A 14,787-nucleotide genomic window follows, 5' to 3' on the forward strand; every position below is an offset into this window, starting at 1 on the left:
GCAGACACCAGTTTATCCTTTTGTTCTGTTTTCAAGCCCGCACGTTTAATCGCTTGGGAGCTGTCGGACTCGTACAGGCATCCACGCGGCCAAAGTACACAACACAAATACACACGCTCACAAGCGTAAAACAAAACGACACAGTTTTGTCAAAAACGTCACAATAAATAGACTCATCTCATTCCATATTCTGTTCATAATTCTTCTGTACAGAGATGATAGCGTGTGATTTGTGTACAATGGAAAAGAGCAACCACACACACGTATGATGATGAAGATGTAAACAAAAGGCCCACACGATAATTTAAGATCATGCAGAGGGATCCAGAGTGCGCCTACTTGAGGCACCGAATAATCACAAATACAGTACATCTTTTCTCTTTGACCTCCAAATGAAGTTGCATACACGCGCGCGCACAACAGGGAAGCACAAAAGGCGGAATGTGATGGATTGGAGACCGGGAAAAACAACAACAAAACAAACAAAAAAAAAACCCATCTATTCTTCCAGAGTACGGAAGGCGTTCTGCATATCTTCCAGCAACTGCGCATACTCGCCCTTTATCTTGGCCTCGCCGTCCTTCACCGGGTCCTGCATTGATGCAACGAGAAGTTTGTGATTAATCCAATGAAAAAAGTTGACTGCAATAAAGTAGGATCATTTCGGGATTGTGCTCACATTCATTGTGTGTGAAGTTGACATAAAAATCTCCAAACCTTAAATTTCATGGAGCTGATCCTGTACAGGACTTCTCCCATGTGCTCGCGGATCATGGCCCAGGTGATCTTGTTGTCACTCTGCGCCGTGGTCTCCACTGCGTGGCGCGCCATGTCGTAGAACGCGATCATGTTGGACAGGATGCCCACCGTCTTGTAGAAGGGACAGAATCTGTGGGGGAGCATGTGCGGTCACTTCACTCATTCATTTCAATGTTCGCCAACATGTTTGACTGCGTTACATAAATCCACCATCAGCGAGAATCTGGGCTTTTACAATAAGGCCTTATTGCATTGGCTGATAGCCAGCCAGCTAGCTAGCCATCCAGCCAGCTAGATAGCCAGCCAGCTATCCATCCAGCTAGTCAGCCAGCTAGCTAGCCATCCAGCCAGCTAGCCGTGCAGCCAGCTACCCAGCTAATTAGCTAGCCAGCCAGCTAGCTAGCTATTTAAAAATCTGACCTGTCGTAAGGCGTGTAGCCATTCTGTTGCAGGAAGTCGTCTTTAATCAGCTTGGCCACTTCCAGCGTGATCTTGTCCGTTTCGGCCAGTGACGCCTGCCACAGCAAAGTCATCAGGTGAATACTTTTCCCTCAAGTCCCTTTTTTTTTTTTTAAAAAACTGCAATGGCGGCAATTCACCTTCCCGACAAGCTGCACAATCTCAGCCAGGTCCTCCTCCTCCTGTAGGATCTCCTTGGCCTTGGTGCGCAGCGGCACAAATTCGGCAAAGTGCTTGTCGTAGTACTCATCCAGGGCGCGGGTGTACTTGCTGTAGCTGATAAGCCAGTTGACCGAGGGGAAGTGTTTCCTCTGGGCCAGCTTCTTGTCCAGTCCCCAGAACACCTGACACGAGAAGCCAGGACGTCAAAGAGCGTAGCGTCATGGAGCACAAGCCATCGGCGTTGGATGAGAACGGTTCGTTACCTGAACGATACCAAGCGTGGCGGAGGTCACGGGATCAGAAAAGTCACCACCAGGGGGCGAGACACTAGAAAAAAAAGAAACACATTTTTTACACATTTTTACACAAACACATTTTCTACGTCCTGTAGAAAATGTGTATTTTTAATAGCTTATTTTTGGGGGGGTTCTTTACTCACGCTCCGACGATGCTCACGCTGCCCTCCCTCTCGGGGTTTCCTAGACATTTTACCCTTCCGGCACGCTCATAGAAGGAGGCCAGACGGGCTCCCAGGTAGGCCGGGTAGCCGCTGTCTGCAGACAGCAACACAGGGCTTATTTTCATCCACTTCTCAACTTTGATGCACTGGCTCCACCTTAGGGCCACTCTGATTTTGCAAATCAAATACTCCATACAAGCAAAATATCTTAAATCCACGAGAATCTCAACATGTAAAATATTCAAAGGAAGAATTTGTTATATTAAATTTAAAGTGATACCAAATATAAAATCTGCACATTTTACTACTGTCAGACAAATAAAGATTTAAATTTAGATTTTTGATGAAGCTATACAATATATTATTGAAATATACAGTACAATAAAAGCAAAATGAATTGATAAAAAAAATAATAAAATGTCAAATTTAGCTTGTGTTTGAAAAGAACAAAAACAAATTTTTGTCCGATTCAGAAAAAAAAATGACTGCCGTCAGTTTTTTTCAAGAAAGTTGAATGCAACAGCAATTTTCTTTTTTTTTTTTAATACATTTTTTATTTATGTAATTATATATGTCATAAAATGTGTTGGCTATTTCATATAATTAAACATGTTTTTTAAACAACATTGTAAAATAAAATCGGCCGAATACTACACTGAAATTTTTTTGTTTTTTTTCCCTCTTGACATAAAATACGGAATTTGGATGTAAAAAGCAAAATCACATCTTTTTTTTAGATTGTTTTGTAAAGTAAAAAAAATAAATCTCAACCAATTTAATGGCAGTGTGAAGAAACACCTACACTGGATAAATTGTATCTTGTGTGGTTTTCGTTCATACGTATAGGATCATATCAATCATGAATCTTTTTTAATTCTCCTTTTTTTTAACCAAGCAGTCTCCGCACTTACCAGCGGGCATCTCAGCCAGACGTCCCGAAATCTCCCTGAGAGCTTCGGCCCAACGGGAGGTGGAGTCGGCCATCATGCTGACGTTGTAGCCCATGTCTCGGAAGTATTCGGACAGCGTGATTCCTGTCCCCCAAATACAAAACAGAGCAAACCCATCAAGAAAAGAGTGATGGAGGACTTTTATGATGGCTGCCAGCATGTACCCGTGTAGATGGAGGCTTCTCGGGCAGCTACGGGCATGTTGGAGGTGTTGGCCACCAGAGCTGTTCTTTTCATGATACTTTCAGTCTTGCCGTCCACCTCCATGGTCAGCTATATGGGGAAGGCAAAAAAAAAAAAAAAAAAAACGTATCAAGAGAAATGTCCACACAAAAATGCCGGAACTGAGATTCAAATAGAACTGCGGGGTAGACGTGTTAACCACTGGGCAACCGTATCGCCTCATTCACTGAACGAACCGTTATTTTGTTCATCGATTAATCTGTCCATTATTTTGTCAATGAATCTGTTAAAAAAATAAAATCAAAAAGAATCATCATCTGAGGATTTGGAAAAAGGTATCAAAACTATGAATCGATGATCAAAAATGATCGATTGTGATCATCCATCAGTTGTCGATTAATCGTGGCACCTCGAGATGCAAGAACACGACAGTTAGGATTGCATTTGTTCACAATTGTTTTGAAAGCCATTTGAGAAAGACGACACCGATTTCTTTTGTCTTGCGGTTTTCTATTGTGCACAGATAATTTGATTTTTTTCCTTTTCGACTGCTTTTTCTAGGCGGTATGTTGTTGCTTTTCAAAATCAAGCATCAAGTCGGTGTCATTCATGTCAATTTTCCACGTCAAAATTAACATACATTTTTTTATTTCCCGAGCGTCACGTGTGCCAAAAAATCGAGAAACACCTCCAAAATTTGGAGATGCTATTATTTATTTGCTTCTTTTGTTGTCCCGGTGGGGTTTGGCACACAACCGGTTGCGCCCCGCCAATCCTGCCCGGCAACAAATGCGCAACATAGTACTGCAGCTATCAAATGTTTGTAGACTCAAGTAATGATGACAATTGCGAGAGAAAATGGATGGGAATGAAGAACAAAAACACACAATAGTGATAATGACATGAACTGGTAGCTGGCAACGTTTCCCACCTCGGGGAAATCTCGCAGCACTTCTGACATCTCGTTCCCGCGCTCGCCGCAGCCGACGTAGACGATGACGTCGCTGTTGGAGTATTTGGACAGCGACTGGGAGATGACGGTCTTCCCGCAGCCGAAAGCGCCGGGAATGGCTGTGGTCCCACCCTGCACGCACCTGGAATTTAAGCAATAGGTTCAAGAGATCCATGGAGGAGGAGCGCTGCGTCTTCACGACGGGGGGAAAAAAACATTTCAAAGGACTGACGGGAAAAGGGCGTCCAGGACTCTCTGTCCAGTCAGCAGCGGGTGATTGGCGGGCAGCTTTTCCGTGACGGGCCGGACTTGTCTGACGGGCCACACCTGCACCATGGTGAACTTCTCCTTCACACCCTCGAACTCCAGCTCCATCACCACGTCCTGAATGGCGCGGTTGGAAGAAATGTCACTGACGTGTTATCAACCCTTTCAGGGACAGCGGTTACCACAGTGGACATCTTATCAGGTTAGCAGGTTACTGGTTATCTTTTTTTTTTTTGTGCATGAAAGGGTTAAAACACTTTGAGAATGGTTTTGTTTGTCTCCTCCAAACCAAAAATAATGTGGGGAACTCACGGAGAGGTCATAGTTTCCAGGCGGAGCCACGTAGGTCACAGTGCCTCGGTTTTTGGGCGGGAGCATGATTTTGTGCTTGATGAGGGAATTTTCGTACACCATCCCGTAGATGTCGCCACCTGTGATGTGACTACCAACCTAACACAGAGAAGTAGAAAAATCCATGGGAATCAACTCGCCGGCAGAGCATAGGACATAAAAGGCCTACAAATACACACTTTTTTTTTTTTTAAACATATGCCCCAAATTCTTTAAAAAAATAAAATAAAACGCTGCTGGTGGGCCACCATCCCCACGCCCACGTACCCGCAGACTCTTGACGGGGGAGAATTCCCACTTGATGTCTCGGTTGAGGGCTCCGATGTTGACGCCTCTCGGGATGTAGATGCTCTGCGTGAGGTCGTTGATGTCCTTCAGGGGTCGCTGGATGCCGTCGAAGATGGAGCCCATGATTCCCGGGCCCAGTTCCACGGAGAGCGGCTTGCCGGTACGCAGCACCGGGTCGCCGACGGACACGCCGGCTGAGTTCCAAGGTCAGGGAAATACAAAGAGACTCTTCCTCATTGTGAAATATGGGTTACAAATTAGCATCATATGATATGATGTCAACATGTATCATGATTGGAGTGAATTTGTATCGTATTATAATTGAAGTGAACCATTTTGGAGCATAATTGGATTGGATCAGATAGTATCGCAATTGAAATGCATGGGGATGGATATCGCATCAGCTTCTGTGATGGAGATGCACAGCCAGAGCATCTAACCGAGCGGATATAGAGACTGCATAGTTCACATCTGGCCTTCAACAAGGATACACGTCTCCTCATAGACTTGGATGGTGGCCATGTCGCCCTCCAGCCGGATGATCTCTCCCACCAGCTCGCTGTGTCCAACACGCACCAGCTCGTACATGGCTGCACCTGCCATGGCAGTCGCTGTGACCACTAAAGTGAAGAAAAAAAAATTATACATAAACAAAGAAAATAAAAATACGGGCTTTAGGAATATGCTGGACCACAGAAACAATACACAGTGCGGCAGTAACCTGGTCCGGAGACTCCATGCACATATCCAAACTGGCTCTCTCTGTCCTCATCTCGGATCTTGGGCAGCTTGGATGTGTCCATTTTCACTTGTTTCTAACCAGGAGAAAAAAAAAAAAAGGAATAATGTGCATCAGTTGTGGCCCTTAAACACTTTATCCGTGACCTTCACTGTCCCTCCTTCTTGGCCTGGGAGACTGCTTGTCTAGTGTCCATGGAAGGCGGCACTATTAAGGCAATTGATCTAACTGCAGCAATAATAATGAATAATTGTACCTGCAAATATTGACAAGCGGTACTTTCATGTGTGTGTTTGCTTGATCATATCATCATAATCCTTCTTGCATTCCACATAAGGACAGTGAGCAAAACCACAATGCTTGATGATCATGTGACCGTGGCACATGACTTACTGGCCAGATAAGGAAGTGGAAAATGAGCATTGAGCGTGCACACTGTGACTGTGAATGGGGAAGATAGCAATGCCCATTTTTAGTATGGTTTATATTTAATTATACCTCGTCATCACTGTACTTCGGTGAAAAGGTGTACAGCTGGTCATGTGTCCTTCTTAAACTGAAGGGAGTGTGTGCGTGTATAGGTAAATACCATGTGATTAGAATTTTACATGTAAGCGTCACAGTCCTGACATCCTGGTGTCAATTGGAAAGCTTCTTCAAAACGAGTTAACCTGTTTTGAACTCGGCTTATTAACCCGTTTGGAAATGGGCTAATTCGTATTATTTCTAACGAGTGTTATGACACAACATGTTTGTTGCCCGATTCATTTGACGCAACCATGTCGCCAACTGTAATTACAGCGAATAACCTTCAAAATAAGCCCGTTACCACCCCCTTGCTTAGACTTTATGTTCATATGACAATAATAAGGTTGTTCGGTAACACTGACACAATGTGAGTCGTTCTCGGCCTGAGACAGAACAGGGGGTCCCCGGCATTTTTGCCGCAATGGGTTGCTAGCCTTAAAATAACAAGCAATTCTGAATTAAATTGCGTACGCGACGGTGTCTAAACGTCGACAGGTTGTCGTAAGAATATATGTGGCTCACCGTGTGGTCGCGAAGCGGCTGTTTTGCTGTCTTGCTTCGAGAGAAAACGACGCGCGATGGAGTGCGTGACAGCAGCAGACAGAGGTCAGCTGACTTCATTCACTGGACGGAAGCTGCCGCTGCTCGGGCCGCCATTTTGGATCATCCCCCGGAACTGCAAGAAACAAAATCAATCCACTATGAATATTTTTCTCTAACGCTTGGATATCACTTTCGAAATTTATTGCTATTGAATAATGTATATTAATTTTATGATGATGTAATTTGAACAAATGGCCAAGTGACTTTTCGAAAGTCGCGAAGGCAACTCGAGCACGTGACTAATATTTATGCACTGACGCTTGAGCCAAAATGTAGTCGCTCAAGAAATGAATCTGACTGTCGTGACTTTAGCGCTCATTTTGAACCATGGACTTTAACTGCATAAATGATGTGTCTCTTTTCAGTGTTTTTATTTAGAAGTACCAATGGATGAGTTGGTTTCAAACTTAGTTGTACCTGGCATTTAAAAAACAGGAGTGATCCAAGATTAAAAAAAAAAATCTTCCATGACTGGCTCTAATGCTTGCTGGGTTTTGTATTGAAAGGGGATGAACAGTACACATTTCCTCTTTTTTTTCCTTCTTTGTCTTGTTTTTCCTAAAAGCTCTGTTTTATATTTATTTTTTTAAATGTTATTTTATGTATGTTTTTGAGTCTCAGCCTAAGAGAGGGCATTGACAGGTCACTAAAAGACATTAGCAGTTCCTCTCATTCTATGTATGATGTCTTAACCTACTTACTAGCAAGGGCTGAATGATTTTTTTTTAAAAGAATCTAACTGCAATTTTTTTCCTCCTTAAAACTGCGGTTTAATATCCGATTATTTTTCATGGTGGTCATCCCATTTATTTTATTAAAACAAGCACAAACAATACATTAATCTGTTACAATAAACAATATGAGACTTATAATATGTAATTGTTTTGGTCTTATAGGTTGGGCTTATGCTTTGCATAAAGTTAAATGAATCATGAATTAATTTGAAGGACAGTTTATTTTTATTTAGAGTTGTTATTTATTAAACACTTTGATTTGTAGTCTTTTAATCGTTCACTATGACAATTTCATAAAACTCTACTAAACACACGCACATACACACAAATTTATCTTTTTCCCTTTTATTCTCACAAGTGTCCTAATAAAACTAGTGACTGTTGTTCCAATATTTTAAACGCTCGAAAGAAGCACACACAACCAACAAAAACTTTTACTGTAGTTTACACCCTGACAGAACAAAATCAGGGCGATAGTAGTTTTACCGCTAGTGCGCGTGCGCGATGCTGCCAGTGCGCGTGCGCCGGGTCAGGGTTGACAGTCTCCCCACAATCTTGGAAAGCGGTGCGGCGGCTAAGCTAACCGTCGCAAAGAGCTACATGTGGAGGGTAAAACGAGAAGGCATCCCCGACCCCAACTCTGTCAAATCTCCCCGTGCCCGCCAATTACAACGCTAAAGTCGAGACTCGGTGAAAATTATATCCGTTTAGGATGAAAGGGTGAGTATTCGCTTGTCAAGCTGCGAATCAAGTCGTTGCCGACTGCATTTTATCACCGGGGGACGAGACGGCGAGGCTAGCCAAACTAGCTAGCTTAGCCTAGCCCGGCTAAGCTATTTTTAAACTCGATACCAGAGCCGGGGGTGGATGAATAAAAAGAAGCCCGCGACAGCGCCGTTGATGACCGAACGTCATCGCCGATTGCCCGCCGATTTCAAGCCGCTGCGTGTGGAATGCTTGGGGCTGTTTCGAACTAGCGAGCAGTAACTAACCTACGTATGTGCGTTTTTCCCCCCACGTTAATTAGACAGCGGGTAAAGTGAACGTTGGTTTACTGAATTCACTCACTAACTAATTAATGAGGAAACCGCACTATGTTTCTGTGTATACCAAATAAAGTAACGTCAAAGGTTAATTCTGGACTTTGGAATGTAGTCACTAAATGTCAGCAATGACAAGCGTGCGTTTTTGGTCAAGGGGGTTCTTCTCGCGGCTTGGTGGTTCTTGCGGGTTCGAAACTCGGCTGTGTGAATTTGACATGTTCTCCCCCGCCCCAACTTCTTCTACTTGCATGGTATGTTCATTGAAAACCTTTCAGAACGCCCGTAAGCATATCTGAGTCCACGGTTTAAGTCAGCTTGCTTAAACTGCAGCTGAGTCGACATCCTAATGAGAACAAGCGCTATAGAAAATGGATGGATGGGTTCAGTTCTTCCTCACCTTTCTCCTGCATTGTCAGTGGAACTGTGTTTGTGAGAGAGAGAATGGTGAGCGTTCACTAAGGCTGTTGTGTGCGCAATACATTCACACTAGAGCCATTGTTTGTAAAAAATAAAATAAAAATCAACAAAATTGCACCGCATATTTTCACGACACGGGCACAGTTCATAGTAAAACTACAACACAGCAAAACTCGTCATTGTTTTATAATGATGTAATGATAATTTCAGATTTTTCTCCTGTGGTCGCTTGTTTCTGTCCGTTGGTGATGTCATCTCACTCCCCAAAAAGTCAAAGAAAAAGCACAGCACACTGATCGACTGCGCTGATGTGGGGCTTTGTGTCAGCCCTTTGACCGTTTTGCTGTTGTTCCAGTAGCCGGATCGAGCTGGGGGACGTGACGCCCCACAACATCAAGCAGCTGAAGCGCCTCAACCAGGTTATCTTCCCCGTCAGCTACAACGACAAGTTCTACAAGGACGTGCTCGAGGTGGGCGAGCTTGCCAAGCTCGGTAAGGGACAACCACAATTAACGTTTTTTTTCCCCCCCAAACAGTTGGAACATACTGTATGTCTGTTATTCTTTTATAATGTACAGCGGAAAACTTAACCGATTGAACACCTCAAAAATGTACAGTTTGGAAAGGATGATTAAATTGAAGTTTGGGGGGGTGTTCTCATTTGGCAGCATACTTTAATGACATCGCGGTGGGCGCCGTGTGTTGCCGAGTGGACCACTCTCAGAACCAGAAGCGATTGTATATCATGACACTGGGCTGTCTCGCACCCTACCGGAGACTCGGCATTGGTGAGCCACACAAAATGGAGGAAAAGTTTTTTTTTTCCTTGTCTTAAGTGTTTTATTTATTTTTTAAATTGTTTTGCCACCCGCAGGTACAAAGATGCTGAACCACGTGCTCAACATCTGCGAGAAGGACGGCACTTTTGACAACATTTACCTGTGAGTGTCCTACGTTTTCCGATTTAATGGGCATTGATTAATCTGTCTTCATCATTAAAAACATGTATTAAATGCAAAGCAAAACTGCTCTTTGAATTAAAAAAAAAAAATCGCAAAGGAACACTATTTGCTTTTTGTTGGAACAAGTGTAAACCATCCATCCATCCACCCATTTCCTACTTGTTCATTATTTCTCACCAAATACATTTTAGTGGCCGACAATTAAATGCAGACTTTCGCTATTTTCATGCAGTTGCTATCCCCCACGAACAGTGGTGGTACACACTGAATTTTAAAATAAAGTGAATGAATTAACAGCAGCCAACTCTCATTCACCGACACCCATGTCACTCACCAGCTCATGTATCGTCTTTTGAAGCCATACACACACAGTCACCAATAAATACCATAGTAGAATGTGAGGACAGCGACCCGAAAAAAACTCTTTTAATCCAATTACTTGATTAATCAATAGGATGACTGTTACACTACTTTATTCTAACTCCAGATTTTCATTTTTTTAACCATTCCTCCAGTCACGTGCAGATCAGCAATGAGTCGGCCATCGACTTCTACCAAAAGTTCGGCTTTGAGATCATCGAGACGAAGAAGAACTACTATAAGAGGATAGAGCCGGCAGACGCACACGTCCTGCAGAAAAGCCTGCGAAGCCCGAGTGTATCGTCGAGCAGAGAGCTTCAGAAGACGGAGTAGTGGAGGGGGTGACGGGCGGACCGACGGGCAGGCGGGCATCACCCGCTTTTCGGAAAAACCAGCACACTTGACCTGCGCATAAAAGATCTGTGACAAACGCTCCCACCCCCCCCACAAGGATGCTTTCAAAGACAAAATTGGGGAAGAAGAAAAAAAAAACGCTTGGCAAATGAGTACATTTGGATTGACCCCCCTCACCCCTGTTTCCTCATACAGCTGATTGACAAAGTGTCCAAAAAAGTGCTCCTCCGATTGACAACCTGAGTATGGTGTTTGCAATGCGTACTTTGTGCGTGACTTGGTTTTGATGCAGTTCTAAAATGTTAAGTGGGGACAGGGGGCTGTTATCCTTCGTTTCTGGTTTTGAAATGGTTTAAAAGACCGCACATGATGGTTTGTGTGTTTTTTTTTTTTTTTGTGGGGCGTGGGGGTGAATGTTTTCTCCGTTGGCCATGAGAAACAGTTAACAAGGTGGTGGTGTGTTTGAAATTCATTTATAACCCATTTAGCTGTTTTTTTGATTTTTGTTTGGTTTTATTTTTCACATTGCAGAGGTTGAGCGTTTCAGAGGTTCTCCTGGGTTTGGGAAATAGTATTGAATGTCATTGCGTTCTTCTGCAAAGGGGAAACACTTTTTTTTTCTAATGGAGGGCGACACGGCAGAGCTGGTCGCCCCCCCAACAACTTCCTGCCGAGTATTGGCCGCAGAAGTGGTCAGCTTGTGGTTTTTCTTTTTGAAGCTCTTGTGCGAACGTGTGTGGGTGGGTGCGTGCCTGCGAGCGTGTTTTACCCAGAGGAAGCTCTGACTCCGAATGCATGCAAGGAGACTTGTGTCCTCTCTACTGTAGAATAAGCATGGTTTCTTTCTTTGAAGAATTTTATCTTTTTCTGGAGCTCTATATTGTATGACTTTTTATCGTCTAAATAAATGAATTACTATTTGCAGTAAAGATGATGTCTGTCGTCAAGATACAAGTATAATGGAAGGAAGACAAATTACTCACCCTGTGAGGGATCAGAGATGGTATCGATATTTAGTTGACTTTACCACTTTGCCGTGTCTTTCAATTTCCGGCTTTATGGTTATGACACGTTTCCTCTTCCAGCACAAGATGCACACGAATTGGAAGTATGAAAACAAAACAAACAGAAAGACTCGTGAGGAAAATTAAGTATTAGAACAGCCTGCGAACCAAGAAATTAAATATCCTGCAACTCGTTTTGCGTTAAATTTCCGGAGGATAAAAAATGAAGACTACACAAGCATACAAAAGTGGTTGAGACTTACGCGCATCCATACGCGCTTTTTGATTGGCTACTTCGCCCATGCTTTGAAATCTGATTGGCTGTTTTCCCTAGGCGTCCGCCTCTTTTCCCAGCTCGGATTGTTTTGAGAGCTGGGTTGAAATAGCATGCTAGGGAGTTAGCACACAGTTAGCTTCTCAAACATCTCTCTGAAGTTGTCGTTGGCGCTGACACCTAAATAAAATGTCCAAACTACAGGTGGGTGGGAACATGCCCTCTTATAATAGCGTTTTGTCAGCGGAGTAGCGACGAAACGGCGCTCGTTTTCGGGTTAAAAATTGAGCTAGGCTAATCATTAGCGAGCTAGCCGGGGTAAGCACATATTGCTACTTAATTTGTTTTTGATTCAACAGTGTGCTAACTAAATAAAGCCACTGCACAATATCCAGAATACGCGTTTTGTCACACCTTGCGTACAAACGCATGCAAATGAGTCAAGAGTACTTGCAATGCTATCTAAAGGTTGGGGGTTGCAGAAGCATTGCATATTTTAATGGGGGCAACGGTTGTTTCTGAGCCACCCTGGGAGAAGTTCTTCAATGTACAGTATTTTTAATTTCTTTTCTGCATGGAGTGTCATCGTGGATATTGATGCATGGCTGTTTGCATTGCAGGACGGCCACAGGAAGGATCTCAGGTCAAACTGGTGAGGGTGTGTTAACCAGCCTGTCAGGCAACAGTTTGGGAAAGGATGCCTGAGATCACTGAAACCGAGACAACTGGTCGAAAACCAAAGTAAATCTTATTTGAATTATCACCGCTGTTTTAAAAAAAAAAAACCCGTCCTGTTAAATAATCAGCCTTGTTTCCCAACTATTTTGCAGAAAGAAGAAAAACAAAGAATCCCACAATGCTGGTAAAATATTCAAAATGTTTAAATGTCACCTGTCTTGACCTTGCGGTCACCTACATTTCCACTCTTGTATTCAGTTGAGCGGCACCGCAAAGAGAAGATAAATGCAGGGATCAACCGCATCGGCAATCTGTTGCCGTGTTCACAAGCTCTGAAACAGGTAAAACGCATTCGATTGCTATTGTAACTTCAATTCAGTTCACTCACCCTTGTCCTGTGGATGCAGAGTAAGAACATGATCCTGGACCAGGCCTTTCGCTACATCACGGAGCTGAAGAAACAAAATGACACACTGCTCCTGGAAGGCGGTGATAAAGTCCAAGGTAAAGATTAGATCATGTCAGAAGACAACAAATTGTTATGCTGATCATGAATCCCTTTTTTTTTTTTTAAATGTTATTTTTCCTTTAAGAGTAGCAGAACAGGCATTTTATATGAAAGCAGGCGTATATTTTGTTTTGACACATGAGAGCGAGAGGTTTTCCTGATTGTGATATCTGTCAGAATAAAATTCACACAACCGATTTCTGGTCTCATTATCTTTTCGTGCGTTTATTTATTAGGGTGGAAGTATTTTTGTGTAATTGGATACAGCCTGGGCATGGGACAAATGGTGGTATGTTCTTGGCTTCCACAGCGGAGGAGATCCGCCGACTGCGGCATCATTGCGAGGAGCTTCGCAAGGAGAGCGCCCACTACATCCAACTCCTCAAAGCCCACGACATCAATTTCCTCGAAGACCCCACGGTCCACTGGAAGGGCAAGCGGCGCTGTGCCAAAGTGGCCAAAGTGACCCCCACTCATCAGCTGCCCAAGGGCATCATCGTCTATTCCAACGGCAACGTGACGTGCCCCGCGGGAAAAGAGAGCGCCCCCGGGAAGCAGCCCTCGGAAACCATAATCCTTCAGCCCCCTTTGGAGGTGAGCGCAAGCGTGAGGGTGAACGGAGCCTTGCTCCAAGTCACGACTTCCGCCGCGTCGCTTCACTCCGGTTCGAGCGTCGCCCAGTCGACGGCAGGCCTCGCGTTGGTGGAGCAGCGTGCTGTCGAGAAGACGCCTCAGCCGCCCTCCGTGTCGTACATCACCCTCCAGCTCCCCGCCGTGAACGCCGGGTTGCCCCACCCGCCCGCCGCCTCCGCCCAGACCAACGTAGCCCCGATTTCAGCGTCTCCGCTTCCGCTGCCCGTCTCCTGTCTCGCCACAATAAATCAGACTGTGAGGGACACCGCCCTCAGGACTGTAAGTTACACTGGCATCCCCAACAGTCAAGCCCTTCTCCGAGCGGGGGCGGCGGGCAGCACGCAAACCACGTGGACAACGCTGCAGATGGCGGGCAACACGGTGCAGCCCGTCTGCCAGAGTCTTGGTAGCACCACGCAGGCTGTCCGCCAGGTGACGGTGTGTCCCGTGGGCGCCGAGCCTCCTCCGGTTCAGCAGATTCAAATCCAGATGCAGCCTCCTCCTGCGCCTGCACAACAAGCCGCCGTCACCGCGCATATTCAGGCAAACCCGCCACAGCTGCGCCCAGCCGTCCCAGTCCTCGCCCCGCAACCTCAGTGCGCCGTGCTACCGCAGCCGGCCGTGGTGGCCCATCCCGCCGTCGTTTCCCAGACCCAGTCGGCCGTCCTCCGGCCCGCCTCGCTCGTTCCCCACCCTTCGGCGGCGCTGATCCCTCGAGCGCAACCGCAGGCCGCTGTGCTGCCGCTCCTCCAGACCATGCAGGTGCTGCAGGTCAAAGCGAGCGGCGCGGCGGCCACGGCGCCGCAGAGCAGCAACAACAACAACAACCCCAGCGTGGTCATTCTGCAGCAGGCGAACTCCTGCCCGAGCCAGCCGGTCATGAGAGAAGAAGCGAGCAACCCGGCGCCCTGTCAACATATCGTCATCATCCAGGCTTCTAATCACGCTGCGCCCGCCCCTCAGAATCCCAATCTTGGCTTGGTACCCTCCGCCGCCTCCGCTGACGCTGCCGCGCCTTCTTCAGCGCCAGCCACTCAAACACCCAACAGTTCAACATTGCAGAGCGTGGGCGGCAAGCAGCTGGTGCACATTCTCCCGCGTCCGGCGCAGCCTACGGTG

At 45.4% G+C, this 14,787-nt stretch overlaps 3 protein-coding genes across 6 annotated transcripts in view; 2 read left to right on the forward strand and 1 right to left on the reverse strand.

Annotated features, from left to right (window-relative positions):
- Positions 1-14: 14 nt before the first annotated feature.
- On the reverse strand, positions 15-12,993 carry atp6v1ab (ATPase H+ transporting V1 subunit Ab). Of its 3 annotated transcripts, XM_019866833.1 has the most exons (17): positions 12,916-12,993; positions 11,555-11,649; positions 6,621-6,774; positions 5,553-5,646; positions 5,323-5,451; positions 4,811-5,025; positions 4,505-4,642; positions 4,158-4,309; positions 3,905-4,067; positions 2,955-3,063; positions 2,752-2,874; positions 1,820-1,934; positions 1,644-1,707; positions 1,359-1,562; positions 1,180-1,274; positions 718-889; positions 15-592 (listed from the first exon to the last, which is right to left on the reverse strand). In XM_019866833.1, exons 3-17 carry the CDS (start codon positions 6,717-6,719, stop codon positions 500-502), a joined length of 1,965 nt encoding a protein of 654 aa, XP_019722392.1. In that variant the 5' UTR covers positions 6,720-6,774; positions 11,555-11,649; positions 12,916-12,993; the 3' UTR covers positions 15-499. The 3 variants fall into 3 exon arrangements, with proteins under 3 accessions (XP_019722392.1, XP_019722393.1, XP_019722391.1); XM_019866834.1 differs by lacking the exon at positions 12,916-12,993 and having other exon boundaries at positions 5,553-5,650; positions 11,555-11,696; XM_019866832.1 differs by lacking the exon at positions 12,916-12,993 and having other exon boundaries at positions 6,621-6,775; positions 11,555-11,696.
- Positions 7,947-11,500, forward strand: naa50 (N-alpha-acetyltransferase 50, NatE catalytic subunit). 2 transcript variants are annotated; one of them, XM_019866843.1, is made up of 5 exons: positions 7,947-8,155; positions 9,254-9,387; positions 9,564-9,683; positions 9,770-9,836; positions 10,373-11,500. In XM_019866843.1, the coding sequence occupies exons 1-5, from the start codon at positions 8,148-8,150 to the stop codon at positions 10,548-10,550; spliced, it is 507 nt and encodes a 168-aa protein (XP_019722402.1). In that variant the 5' UTR covers positions 7,947-8,147; the 3' UTR covers positions 10,551-11,500. The 2 variants fall into 2 exon arrangements, with proteins under 2 accessions (XP_019722402.1, XP_019722401.1); XM_019866842.1 differs by having other exon boundaries at positions 7,949-8,155; positions 9,251-9,387.
- Positions 11,911-14,787, forward strand: part of usf3 (upstream transcription factor family member 3) — a 10,085-nt gene continuing 7,208 nt past the window's right edge. Inside the window, 6 exon segments of the mRNA XM_019866845.1 lie at positions 11,911-12,053; positions 12,470-12,590; positions 12,680-12,711; positions 12,786-12,868; positions 12,935-13,031; positions 13,346-14,716. Coding sequence (XP_019722404.1) covers positions 12,547-12,590; positions 12,680-12,711; positions 12,786-12,868; positions 12,935-13,031; positions 13,346-14,716 — 1,627 coding nt within the window. The 5' untranslated portion in view covers positions 11,911-12,053; positions 12,470-12,546.

This window comes from Hippocampus comes, unplaced genomic scaffold (genome assembly GCF_001891065.2).
Source record: "Hippocampus comes isolate QL1 unplaced genomic scaffold, H_comes_QL1_v1.1 scaffold181, whole genome shotgun sequence".
Lineage (NCBI taxonomy): Eukaryota > Metazoa > Chordata > Actinopteri > Syngnathiformes > Syngnathidae > Hippocampus > Hippocampus comes.